At 39.0% G+C, this 13,951-nt stretch overlaps 1 protein-coding gene across 2 annotated transcripts in view; it reads left to right on the forward strand.

Annotated features, from left to right (window-relative positions):
• Positions 1-13,951, forward strand: part of hs6st3b (heparan sulfate 6-O-sulfotransferase 3b) — a 60,705-nt gene that overhangs the window by 4,605 nt on the left and 42,149 nt on the right. Inside the window, exon 2 of one of the 2 annotated variants that reach the window (XM_062431804.1) lies at positions 11,842-11,847. The exons of the other annotated variant lie outside the window; for it this stretch is intronic. Within the exon in view, the coding sequence (XP_062287788.1) occupies positions 11,842-11,847 (6 nt within the window). The remainder of the gene's footprint in view (positions 1-11,841; positions 11,848-13,951) is intronic. 2 annotated transcript variants of the gene reach the window in all.

Raw genomic sequence — 13,951 nt, forward strand, 5'->3', positions numbered from 1 at the left:
AATGCCTGCATGGAGTTGTGTGGCCTTTTCAGCTGGGCAGGGCGGGCTGCACGGTGAGCCAGCCGTGCAACCCGGGAAAGGTCAGGCGTGTCAGACTGGATCAGTGTACGTGTCCTGCGGCGCGGCTCCTTGGGAGTGTGCTGTCAGTCAGGAGAGAAGTGGAGCAGGCAGGCAGGCAGGCCTGCTCTCTTCAGGGGCTTTTTTGGAGAAACATACCTCTAAGTACTGACTTTTAAGTTGCTTTGCTGAGAGTGCCACAGTGTTACCTCATCTGCTGAATGTATATAGCGTGTGGAGCAGGTTGTTTTCCTCTCAGGTGATTACAAACACCTGTACCAAGGAGAGCTGCTAGACTTATTTCTGATAATTACATGTTCATCAGCTAATTGTTTGCTGTGTGGAAGCTATATTCAATGTGCACAAAAAAAGGAGCTTGTTTTAATAATGCACTCTTTTTACCAATGCATAAAAGAAGGTCTGACTAAATCACATACAGAGCTTTTTTGCAGTGGTAAAATATTGTTGGCAATTATAGTATAACTTTTGATGTTGCTTTCCACTGGAGTAGCTTACTTTATTCAGTTTTTCACTGCCATATAATACCATCAATTTCCATCCTGCTGCCAGGACATCTGTCACTGAGATTAAAAAACAACAATAACAACAGCAGCAGCAGCAGCACAGCTTTATTGTTACTGTTGCAGGTCTGAGTTGAGGAAAACTGATTATTAAACATACAGCCTGAAGTCCTTGCAGTGAAGCATACCCTGTGCTCCATTAATAAATCAATGTTTAAGAGCGGTCCAATTATCCATGTATAAATGTAATCAATATCATATTAGTTTAATCATCAGAATATTTGCATATAGGAAAACACATTCCCTGTAGACGCAAATAGTGAACATGACAATGTTGCAGTTACAGAATATTCAAATTAGTCATGCCATTATGATTATGATAAAAATATATTTTGAAGACCTGCAGACACACATCAGAGAAACGGAGGAGAAGCATCTTCCAGTTAAGCACAAAGTCACTCAACCAGAACACAGACACGTTCATGGAGGAATTACCATTCATAAAACAGAAAGACGACCCACGCTTTCACACCTCATCCTCTCATAGCTCAAAATGTGTGAGCTCGACAAACAAGTAGCCACTGATTCTATCTCAGCTTCTCATTTATCCCAAATTATTCGTCATAGCTTTAATTATTTACAGCTTCCCTGAAAGTATGGCAAATCAAAGCCTGGCTTTTGTCAGTGGCTGACACAGTGAAACACTGAGGTGGAAACTGGATGTTGGTTGATTTATCATTAATCATCATCCTCTTTGTTGCATAATGTGATGCTGTGATGGTTGACAGTGTCTGGCTTGTCTTAAGAAGAGAGAAACGATTTGTCAGCTGATTTACAACAGTGTTTTCTTCTGTCTATAGACCTTGCACATGTAGGATTTTGGAGACAGTTAACGGTCAGCTTTTGAATTTGTGGTTTCCATCATTGTCCTCACACTGACTTACTTAGAGCAATGTATCACTTTGGCGGAACATGTATAATGCAGATCTTTGATAAGTTCACTCAAAGTCCACAGCCACCCCATTAATGATAAATCAGTATTCAGTACCAACCCTCACATTTATTTTTAGTTATTCAAAGTCTTGTTAGTCTGTCAATAGCGAGATATCTCAAATACTGCAGAATGGATTTCAGTGAAAAGTTTGGCCATGGGTCAAGCAAGAAACAGCTCGGTTTTGTAGAATAAGGCCATTGTAATTCTGTCTCCAAACTGCTAAACTGTCAGGCGTCCCTGGATTCGTAAGGCCATTCAGTTCAATGCAACTTCATTCATTCCTGTAAGCACAGTCATATGCAGCATAACCTAGTTTTAGGTAACAAATTACACATACAATAAGGAAGAGAAAAACACAGCTCATCACAAAGCTAATACAACACTTCACCCCGTCCCCTGCTAGTTCAAACATATTCAGTAAATGTGAATAAAACTGGATAAAGTTGTTAATCTTATTGTTGATATTCAGTAACTTATATCCTACATATCTGTGCCAAGTTTGGCATAGTTTTTCTATTATACACATATTTCCATAATTCTTGAAGACACTGAGCAGATGCAGTTACTGTGAATGTGGATGACTCACACTTGTACAAATCCCTAATATTCCCAGAATATGCAGGTATTCTCCAAACACCAGCACATGATAACTGTGTGTTTAACATAGAGACAGATGCAGATTAAACTATTCTAGACATTTTCTATCACTAACTTTTGGTGCCAGTGATAGGACCAAATTCCACGCAGACATGTAAACAATATTCAGTCTGATAAAATCAACATGCATTTTAAAATTCTGTGTTGGCCCTCTGCCTACAACAGAATGTACAGCTTTTTTTTCCAGTTTCACCTTATGTTAGGTCCTTCCCTTTTAACTATAGTAATTTATGCATATGCTGATGTCGCAGTTTTTTTTAATCAATTATAAAATCTTCATTAGCAGCTTTCTTGTTGCTTAAGCATAATGAATTCTTACTTCAGAAGTACAAAGAGACCAAGGCCTAAACATGAGAACAGCACAGACACGCTCCTGTGCTCTCCTTTGATGAGACACAAAGAAAGATGCGCTCACATAGAAATGACAGAGGACGTCCTCAGCTGTGATTCGGAATATTTTACAGTTTTTATGTTATGCGTACTGTCTTCAGATTTGTCTGTATTGCGTACAAGAATAAAAAGAGAGAAGAAAATATTTGAAACTGGCAAGTAGTGTAATATAATTAGTTTTGTCTTATTTGCTTTTCTATGGGTATCACTTATTAAAAGTTGATTTGATATCATCTAGATGCTTTACATTTATTTGCGGCCTACTTTACACCAGGCACGTACCATATAAAGTGGCTGTCAGTCAGTCTTCTGGAAGATAAAGTTCTGTGTGTGTTATGTGGTAGATCACCAATATTATTATTAATGGTTACTCTCGCTTGCGGCAGGAATAACAACCAAAGAATTATGGGTAGCAACATTCTTTATTCATCAGGTTACTTGGCTATAATTACACAATGTTCTAATCACGTGAACTAATTGTATCACTTACTGATTCTGCAGCACTGCATAAATATGAAAGTTTACATAATTTACAGTATGTTTTTTTTTTTGTTTTTTTTTCACCAGTCATTCTCCAGTTCTGCAGGAGCAGTAATAGGCTGTTATAACTTACATGACACAGCAATGACATGACCTAATCCTTGGCAGAATAACACACCACATCATATTTTATTCATAATAAGTGATGCAGAGAGGGCTGCAATTACTGCATGGTTGTTATCACTTACAGCTCTGATCATTGAACCGTGCATGTCTCACTCTACTCTACTACCTACCTATGACATCTACCATTGTTCTTCTCCCTCAATCGGCATGTGGGAAGGAATCATTGCAAACCTGACCCAAAGGAACTTGAATGCAGTGTATTTTACATTATGCCACTGATCTAGACTCTTTCTTTTGTTATTGCACAATATCTGGGTATTTTGTTAGCTTGACTTCAGGCAGTTGGAATTATTATTTTTTAATGTGTCAAGACACTGTTTTTTATGTAAATATTTAAGCTTTGTGGGATTTATGGCACACATTTTAAACTGTAATTAAATGGATTATTTTTTTTGTTGCACTTTATGGGCTTTAACTTTTCACCCAAATACTCTTGAGACCTTGTTCAGTGAAAAAGTAAAACCATAGGACCACAGTGAGGCACAGCAAAGCATAAGAGTAATTAATGCCCTCCGGACACAGATGAACCTGAAGGAGGAAAGTTGAGCAGATTTACAGTTCTGGTCGTATCTTTAGGTGTAGGAAGCAAAGTGCTCGTCACAATGATGGGGCGTTTATTATGTGTGGAGCTAAGTGTGCCTTTTCATGCCTTAGACTTCCAGGGAGCGGAGATTGCTTTTCATGTGTCATTAATTCAAGTCATCACTGCTGGCAGGCCTGAGCAGTAATCCAGTTGGTTTGATAATTAAGTGTTACCTCTAAAGAGAGCGCAACAGCATATGTCAAGCACTTGTTCACCGTCATGACAAAGAAAATGAAACAGTCAAGGGAGTGATTAAGCACGATTCAAATGAGAATGTGCAAAAGACATATGGAGGGCTTTTTTTTCATAATAAACTTTTAACAGTTTCCTTGCAGAAAGACTTACGAACATAATAATATTTTCACTACTACACAGCAGCCAGTAGTTACCTCAAAACAATAAAGTAGACTGATCAGTATATGTTGTTTTACATATTAATTGCTACCTGTTTTTTGCTATCAAATGTTTTGCAATATTTCACAGATAATAAGGGTGAGAGTAAAAAAGAGAGGTGAGGCTTAAGTTAACCATATTGGTGAGGGCTCAGACATTACTCGATAAGAGGTTTGGTACTAATAAAACTGATGAAGTCTGTGGGGGAGGAGCATTAAATAATAAAATAATTGCTGTGTAGTGTCTGCATGCTTTGGCTCTTTTAAGTGACGATTTAGCTTTACATGAAAATTGTTGGATGAAATGTGTCAGCTGAACTTCTTAATTAGTTACTTACAGTATTCATTAGAATTAACATACTGAATAGGGGTGCGGTAGTCAACACCTTTAAGGTATCGACCAAAATAAATCGATATCAAGTAGTATAGAAACGTGTCCCATCAAATCGCAATCGATCCTTGTTGCACCCAGAGCTAGAAAATATGACTATTTGTGTGGACTTGCTCACAGCCAATCAACGCAAGCGTTCCTCAATTTAATGTAACATGTAATTGGCAACTGCCACAGCAGCTACAACCCATCTGTGGTGGTGAAGTCGCAATTTAATGCTTCTATTCAAATGATGGGTATGGAATGAAGTACTATCGATATCACTTTATGGGTACTTGGATTGGTACTGGTATCATAGTTTTTTAACAATACCCAGCCCTAATACTGAAGCTGCTCTAATCAATAATTTTCTGTTAACATTGGAGGATGTGGATAGGATATGGTTCGTTTGGGATGATCCAAGTTGGTGAACTTGGTTTGTTTTTTTCCATTAGTTCAGTCTCCTTTCATACAGTGATAGCGAACCAAAATGCAAAAAAAAAAATCACTAAAAACCAACTGAGAACATTCATTCCGCTCACTGTGTAGTTGTGTCAGGGGCAGGAGTGAGACTGTATAATGGTCCTGAAGAATGTCCTCTCTGCCCAAATATCAAGAATACAGCATTGTATCAGTCCAAGTTGATTCACTCTCCAGCCATAGGTGCTAGCTACTGTTGATTCACTCATCCGCATTCCAGTTTGTAAAGCACACCTATGGGTGCTGTTTAGCTCAAACTTGCATAGTACACCTAGTTGGGTCGGATCATGTTCCCAAACACAAATGAACTACTCCAAAATTTGTTTGAGAGTCTCAGTATGGTGGTTTTGGTCCACACACCTGAGTAGGATTGCAATGACCAAATCTGCCCAAACGAATCATACCAAGGGGGGAAACAAACCAGAGTGTAATTCGACCAGACTAAACAAAGCAGTTTTGAAAACACCCTCATAGTGACAAACCAACAGATCATTATCACCCAACCATGCAGATACATGGTGTCATTCAGTTCAAAGTTATGATTTTCTGGCCCAGAAATTTGCCACTTTGGTTCACTGCTCTCATTTTCCTGAAAAAACCCTGACAAACCCTCTGCCCACTGTTGGTGTCTAGCTGCTGAACAGTGGAGCATTTAGCAGCTAAAGAGCCAGATATTTTAAATAGTTGCTTGAGACCAAACCTAAAATAAAATGATAATTAGTATTGGACTAAAATTAGCTGGATGGCCAGAAAAATGACTCCAAATGAACATTGTTCCATGTCTCCTGGATGTGTGATTACCCAACAGTTTGCTAATGCGTTCATATTCATAAGGTGATCATGTGTCACTGTTATGTTTGCAGCTTGCGGCACTGCCCCTAATAGCCGAAGACGCAATTATTGCAGGTTTTAATAAATAGTAATACAATACTTTGCAGGAAACAGTGAAATAATACAGAAGTACAAGTTAAAAAAATTGTCTGGGTTAGATTTTTTGGATGAATGAATGTATTCTTTTCTTTCCATTCTTTAGGAACGGCTCCAGAAAAGATGGATGTTAAAAGTAATGTTTACTAGAATCTGGGGTTCGCACGATGCTTATCTTAGTAAAGATGTGTAGTTCTTTGTTTGAGCCTGTAGTCAGTTTTTAGAAGTTTTTAATCACTGTTAGGAAGATTATACTTTTTTTTCTGTGTGAAGTCTTTTCTATTGGAAAGAGGATTAGCGTCCCAGTTCTATATGGAAATTTGCTGCTTGATACATGATTCACTAAACAGGGAGGCCTGAGTTGTCTTCACACATTATTGTTCAGTGCACATTGATTGAATAACTGAGCCCTCGTAGGCCATTGCAATATTAGCATTTTGGGGAAATAAAAAGCTTTGCATGTATATGAGTTGTTACGGATACTTGTCATTGTCCATTTGGTTTGGAACCATTTGAGATGTAGTATGGATGGAGCTTACCATCTTTCTCTAAAAGCCACTCTAGGTAATGAAAGCCGAGCAGCTTGCCAGTGCAGGCTCTCTGATACTGCTGTCAAATACTTGCTGGTCCGGCAAATATGAATCTCCAATCATCTGATTCAGCTCTTATAGTGTGATTAAAGGGTGGCACTCGGTCAAGTGGCTGGCTACGACCCTCTTGCTCAAGTCACCATTTTCTGGAAGTTGGGGAGACTGCCTGTGGTAAGAAATGGCCTTGTTGCATCATGCATTGCAGTGTAATGTAGCACATTTTTGCTTTATTTTCATGTTTTTGTAGTTAGTTAGTTAGCAGAGGCACTTTGAGGATTTTGCTGTTTTTGCCAGAATCAGAGAATATTTTTCTTAATTAGATTCATGCCATCATATATATGACGAATATGTTGTTCTCTATCTGAACTGCGTGCCATCATGAACTCTCAGATCACAGACGTGCTGTCATAAAACCAAACTCCTACATCCCAGTCAGCTTTTGATCTGTATAAGATCCCCCCCTCCAGACTGAAGTAACAGGAGGAGATGCAAAGCACCTCATACTGATCTAGTTAAATGTAGTCATCAGTGTGATGAGAATGAGTCAGCTGGTGCAGTGATTCAAAGATTTTGTGTTTAATGGCCCCAAGAGGCCTGTTTGGTGGCTGCACTGCTCAAATGCTCCTATTACCAGAGGGGCAATTAACTTTGGCTCTGTTTTCCCTGTAATTGAGAAAAGAACATTCTAGTTCTGTACTATAAACACTCCATAAAAAAAAGTAATTGTGCAAAACTCGAAGATTTTTTACCATAAATTCTTTAGTGTTTGCTGATCAGGAGCTGCTTGATCAGCAAGTTTATGAATATTGCTTTGAAGACGCTGGTTGTTGATTTTATACTGCTGCTACAGCTTTTTGTGCTGTCTTGCAAAACTTTTTGGCATTAGACTGCCCCCTTTAAACAGTTTAGCATAAAGTGTCACCAATTTATAAATGCAAGACTCAGTATAACTGAATAAAATGTGTACTTTGCATTATTATGAATAATAATTCAAAGAATCACTCCAAGGAAACAGAGAAAATAAAGAAAAAAAAAAGTTCATCTACGATATTAAGGTAGGCCTGGTTAGCCTCTATGTTAATTTGTTTATGCGTGTGTGTTCTTCATACCCACATCTTTTGTTGACAGATTGACATATCAAACAGTAGCATAGTGAAATAGCACTGCCCTGGCTTTGTTATTTTACAATTGATACCTGTAAGGCTTGAAGGAAAGGGCCATGCCAGGAATAACCGCCTCAACAGTTAATTTATTATAACAACCTGGAGAAAGGTCATCTGTCCTTATCTGGGGCGAGGTAGTGACAGGTAAGTTATACTGTTGGGAGGCTAGCTGAGGCCGCCTGCCTCACAACTGTTCCCCAATTTGGATTCATTGGTTGAGTGAGCACATGGCACACTTAAAAGTGTAAGCACAGGTAGAGTCACCTTCACACAGCCTAATCTCCCTCTGCAAGAATGTGCCACCATGACATCTCCTGGCATGATAAGGCTCTCAGATGTTTTGTTGTTGTTGGGGGTTGTGCTGGCTGGCAATATAGTGAAATGAGTAAAGATTAAACACTGTGGTTTATAACGCCCTCACTACAGGATGAAGGCACGCTGAGGTGTGCTTTAAACACACACCAATATCAGTCTTGGCGCGTATGCATGTAATGAAATGGTCGTCAGTAAAATGTGTTCAATCGATAAAATCGTTATTGCTGGTGTCCTCAGCATCCTCCCCGTGCAGCAGCATCAGACAGACTTGCTGTGAGAGAGATTTGAATAATCTCACTGAACAGATTGCAGTCCAGATTGCCTCTTAAATTCCTACATTTATAAATGGGGTCTTGTTCCCGTTTTATAAGGCAAAAATCATTACAGATACTTGTTTTGCAGTGCATAGAATTAAGGACAGGCACTTTCCATTAATGTTCAATGTGAAATATTTAACAAAAAACTATAACATGAATCAATATTGCATTATTATTATTTCATAACAAAACAACAATAAAAAAGTAGTAATTCCCATCAATATGTAGCTATGCATGACTTGATTATTATACAACTGTTTGTTTTTAACATTTGCTACATTTGTTGATGAGTATTATTAATAATAATATTAATAAACTAAGGCAGGCTGATTCAGGCAGAAAGCAACAGTACTGTATGCATGTGTGTTATGTATGTTAGACTGATTGAATAATACTATATTTCCCACTGGAAAAAGATCTGTCTTTAGACCAATATACCCACCTACAGCATTACAGTATCAATTGGGTCCCAGGCCACAGTGTAATAAGTATGAATTGAAAATCTGTCCTAACAACAGCACAGCTCTCGAGAGTGGAGTAACATCTTGTGGCATCACAGTGTGCCGGTGTGGAACAAATAGCATTATGTCCCAGCACGTGTCGCGATACAGCACATCAAGCTCATCATAGGAATCCGATGTCCCTCAATGTGAGTCGGTCCTCTCGAGGTGCCAGACGAATGGCTGCGAAATAGAGCTTTAAATCCTGCTCACAAATCCAGGGATCAGTTAACTTCTCATCAGTCCACGTTCTGCAGTGGATAGTTGACTGTGCTTCATTCATCATTCTGTGCGTAAGCCTCCCCTCTCAACTTTGAATTTGTTTACTTTCTCTCGGAGGGTGGTGAGAGGAAATTGTCCTAACACTGGAGGCATTTACTTCACTTATAATGCCAGGCATGTCTGTGAATCGTAATAAGTTACAGAGGGACGAACAATACTAAGTGTCTTTGAGTGCATCCTTTTTGAACAGTACACAGAAATGATCAGCAAACGGTCTTTTCTTCTGCATCAAGAAGCAGATTATGCCTTTGTTAAACATTTTTTAAGTTGAAGAATACACCCATACATATTAATGCCATATGACTATTGAAATTAGCATTGATTCACATTTTTGCAAAAGCCAATATGAGCATTGAGAGCTTTCAGCACCAATGTGCAGAGAAGTCGTGGGGTCGTTTCAGGCATGCAAGTGCAATGTAGGGTGCCAGCATGACTAATGGGCCTAACCTGGATCCTCTATCGATTTGCACACAAAAATACTTAAGGATTGATTTGACTGCTTTATGCCACTGCCATAATCTCCCCTCCAAAGATATGGTTTCACAGCTATTTGTAAAACTGCTCCAGCAGCCCTTTTTTTGTTTGTTTTTTAATATCAACTCTGATCATGTAGGCTGCTCACTGAGGAGCCATGTGTTACTGTTTTAAATTCGATCTACTGTATCTTGTCACCTCTGCATTATCAGAATGGATGGGTGTTCTGGATGTTTTAGTGGTAACAAAGGTTCATAGGTTTAAATGTTTCATTTGTTTTTTTACTGAAATAAGTTACAAAATATAATATATATAGTATAAATATATAATATATATATATATATATATGATAATTGCAGAATACACAGCTGTATTTGATTGTTGAGGTTTTAACTGTATCCAGGTGCAGTTGAGAGGAAAGCAGCATTTCAAAAGATTAAATTTAAACACAGGAAAAGAAAAAAAATTACAGCCAAAGAAAAGAGGTATGCAATTTTCCAATTCACACTGAGATGTCTTGCAGTGTCTGACAGCCTTTTATTCTGTCTCTGCTTGTGCTTTTTTGCTTTGTTGTAAATTTTTGTACATTCTGTTTTGTTCTGTTTTTCATTGCGCTGTTTTATATTTTAATTTATTTTGCTGCATTTATTTATTCATTTATACTCTTTGCATGTTTGTGTGAAGCACTTTGTAACTGTGTGTTTTGTGGCATAAAAATAACGTTTTACTTGCTTTTCTCTTAAATACCTCAAAGTAGAAAAGATTCACCTGTACATGTATTTTTTGTGATGAACAATTTTTTGGAAAATGCTCAGCGATGTAAGTGTGAGCAAACAGGCTCCACAGCAAACGCTTGTTTCTGCTTGATCTATTTGTATTTAGTGTGTCTCAAAGTGAGTCCCACAGCCATTTCTGCTCCCCTAAAGCGAGGAAGGAGAGAGCTGAGCTCTGAACAGCTGTTCTAACACAAGACTGTGGCCTTTCCATGTAGATGATTGATTCAGGTGCGGTGAGGAGGGAAAGGAAGGATCAGGCTTTGGGCTGTGTCCGTTAATCACACTGTATTACCACACAGGAGGCATTTATCACCCAACACCAAAGGCTTCAGTCCACAGGGAACACTGAAACCAATCTCCTCGCTTACATGCAATCCATCCAGGTCCACGAAAAGCAGCACTGTTGAGTGCTACCACATCCATTTATTCTGTGAGAGGGGGATGTTCAGAGGGAAATATAAGAGGCACAGAACAGAAAAGAAAGGAGAGGTTTGAGGAGACTTGGAGATAAGTCCTATTTTTACCTGATTCAGTGTCACAGCCTTGTGTTGTGTGGATGTTACAGCAGAGAGTGAAAGCATGTAGCTCAACCTGCGCACATTCACAGATAAAACAGCCCTGTGTTAAAACTATGTAAACAGCTACATTGCTTATTCAGTTACCTGTGAGACGATGAAATACGTCTCTGAAAAGTTTTCACAGTGACAGTCTTTTTTTTTTATGGTTGAATGATTGATTAAAAATACAGCATTCAAAAGTTAAAGTAATCTATCAGGAATGTCAGCTTACAAATATTTAATTGGCTAAGTTTGCTGTGTTGTGTTGAGTTAGCTTAAACTTTTTGCAGCACAATCCTGCGATTTCCTTTCTTTTTTTTTTGCCTGATCCTGGGGTGCGGATGAAGTGAAAATGGAAATGAATGATTGAAATGAGCATGGCTTTAGGCCTGACACGAGCCCATTAGCCTATGGGTGTCATAACCAAAGCCATACCTCACAGACATACACGTCTAAGAAAACACTTCATAACAAGAAAAGCACAACTGTCCACGTTTTACCTCAATTAAAAAGTACTGCACTCTATCAAAACCTGCGTCTTTATCAGTAGATTCACAGGTCAGTCGTTAGATGCTTCGCTAGAGACTGCGGACTATCTCCGAGGTTTTGTTGTTAAAGCTGGGTGGAAACAACAAGAGAGTTAAAACACTGCATTGCAGAACCAATCCAAAGTCTTCACATTTGGGTGGTGATATGCAGTTTACTACGGAGGAGAATGGAGGGAGAACATTGTTTCCATTAAAGTGCGTTCATGACTAAATCCAAGGGTGTAGGTTAGTTAATGGTCATCCTCGCCAACATTCAAGTAACTACTCTGGATTTAGAAACAGACCTCGGTAGGCAGAGACCTCCGATTGTCTGGTATTGCGAGACTTTTACAAGCTTTCTGCTGATGCAACCAACAATGTTAATGACTGAAAACAAGAATGATTGAATGAAATAATGAGAGTACACAAGCTATGTTAGCTATGTCTGTATAAAATCGGAGCCTGTCATGTATCCCATAATGTGCAGAAATTAAAACAGCACAGTCTCTAAAGTTGCTATCCAGGGCTTATCAACCTGATCCTGTAGGTTGTTGACAACTAATGACATGAAAGATACATGTTCTTGCAATTTAATCAGGTATGAAGAAACTATTTAGCTCCTCAGCCCACTTGGCAACTTTATTTCCCATCTCTTTGTTAGGGAAAAGGGATTTCTTTTTTTTTTGATAGTCAGTGTATAATTATTGTGTTACAACAAAATGAAATCTGCTTTGAATCATTTTCTATTAGGAATGACAGTCAGGGTCCCAAAAGCGCCGGCTCTACTAAAGACAAAACCCTGTGCGAAATAGAATAAAGATTAATTGTGATCCTAGTTCAATCAGCACATGTAGAGCACCGTAACATGACACTCCTTGAGTTGCTGACTTCTTGTATGGCATGTTAGGGTACAACAGCTATTTATTGGTGGCTGCTGTTTGTCCTGCTTGTCTGAATCAGTGCATGCTTTCACAGCTCTGCAGGCATGAGTTAGAGATTAGAAAACATTGTTCACAAAAACGTGTTCTGGTATGTGATTTGTTCACAGGCATGGATCAGCCAGATGGTTTGTCTCACAAAATTGAATTCAGTCACAGTTACCTGATATAACTTTTTTATACTTAAAACTCCACAGCTCCATATAACATTCTTCCCAATTACTGGCCCAGAGGATTCAAGTGCACAGGCTTCACTGAAGCCCTCTAACTTCTGACATTAGCCATGATAATGGTTTTCCTGGTGGGGGAGGGGGGGTTTAAAGGCTGTGAAATAACGTTCCTCTGCACAGCGGGACTTTCCTTTTGTCCTGCAGGAAGTAACGGTCATTGAGGAGATGTTAAGCTTCAATTGAGACACATGTTCAAGGTCAAAATAATTGGAAAATGGTCAGTTGCATACATGATGAGAATTGTTTTTGCCACCATCAAACTCCTTTTAAGTACCTTTGAGTCTGTACAGGCTTGAGTTGATTTACATAAATAGCAAGGTTATGTTATCACAAACAGACTTTTATTGTACTCTCACCATAGTCAGGTAATCACCATAATTTCATACCTCTTATTCTTTTTGCATGTATCCTATCACCATCGTTGCATGTGGTGTGAATGAAATATGAAAAGCGACATTATAGATAACAAGTTTGTCCACAGGGCGTCTTAGCACATGATGTATCTGGCATTTACACTGAAATGGACAGCGTACCTAATTGAGATTACATATCTGACTCCTGTTGTAATTGTTTAAAAGCAAAGGCACAGAAATGCAGTCCCTCAGGACCTTTGCACTAATACTTGATAAGTTGGAGCAAACAGAAGCCTGTTTATTCACGGCTTTGATGAGCGCCCGTGTTTTGTTAAAAAGACAAACAACATCTAAGCGAGGGTAACCACTGCCGCTTTTAATTAACACACCACAGTTGCAATCACAGCAATAAACTTTGTCTGCTGTGTTGTCTGGTGAAAAGCAGATCAAAGTCAAAGCTGTCCCAGCAGCATGCAGTTAAGGTGAGCTTTGTTGTTTTCTCACTTTTTTTCCAATGTGAGAGCTACAGGGAAATACACGCTGCAGCTTTTTTATTTATGTCACCCAACGTCTAGAGGCTTCATCCCAGTGGAAAAGTAGCAGAATTAAATTCTTCTTGCCTTGACAAGAGTGGCAGGTCGTCCAGAAAATGTATATTCATGGCCACAAATGGAAGTGGAACAACCAGGAGGGGTGTCCTGTAGTGTCAGCACCAGTTATTGATGTGCAGTGGAGGGGAGAGTGTGACATTTAACAGTGTGTGGATAAGCGGCCTCTGACTGGTTTGAATGCTCTGCAGCAGGCGCCCTGGCACATATAGAAGAGGGCTACAGTATAGCTGCTCTTTATAGGGAACTGAAGGGAGTTGGTTATCTCACAGGAATGAGGATTG

This window comes from Scomber scombrus, chromosome 13 (assembly GCF_963691925.1).
Source record: "Scomber scombrus chromosome 13, fScoSco1.1, whole genome shotgun sequence".
NCBI classification, from domain to species: domain Eukaryota; kingdom Metazoa; phylum Chordata; class Actinopteri; order Scombriformes; family Scombridae; genus Scomber; species Scomber scombrus.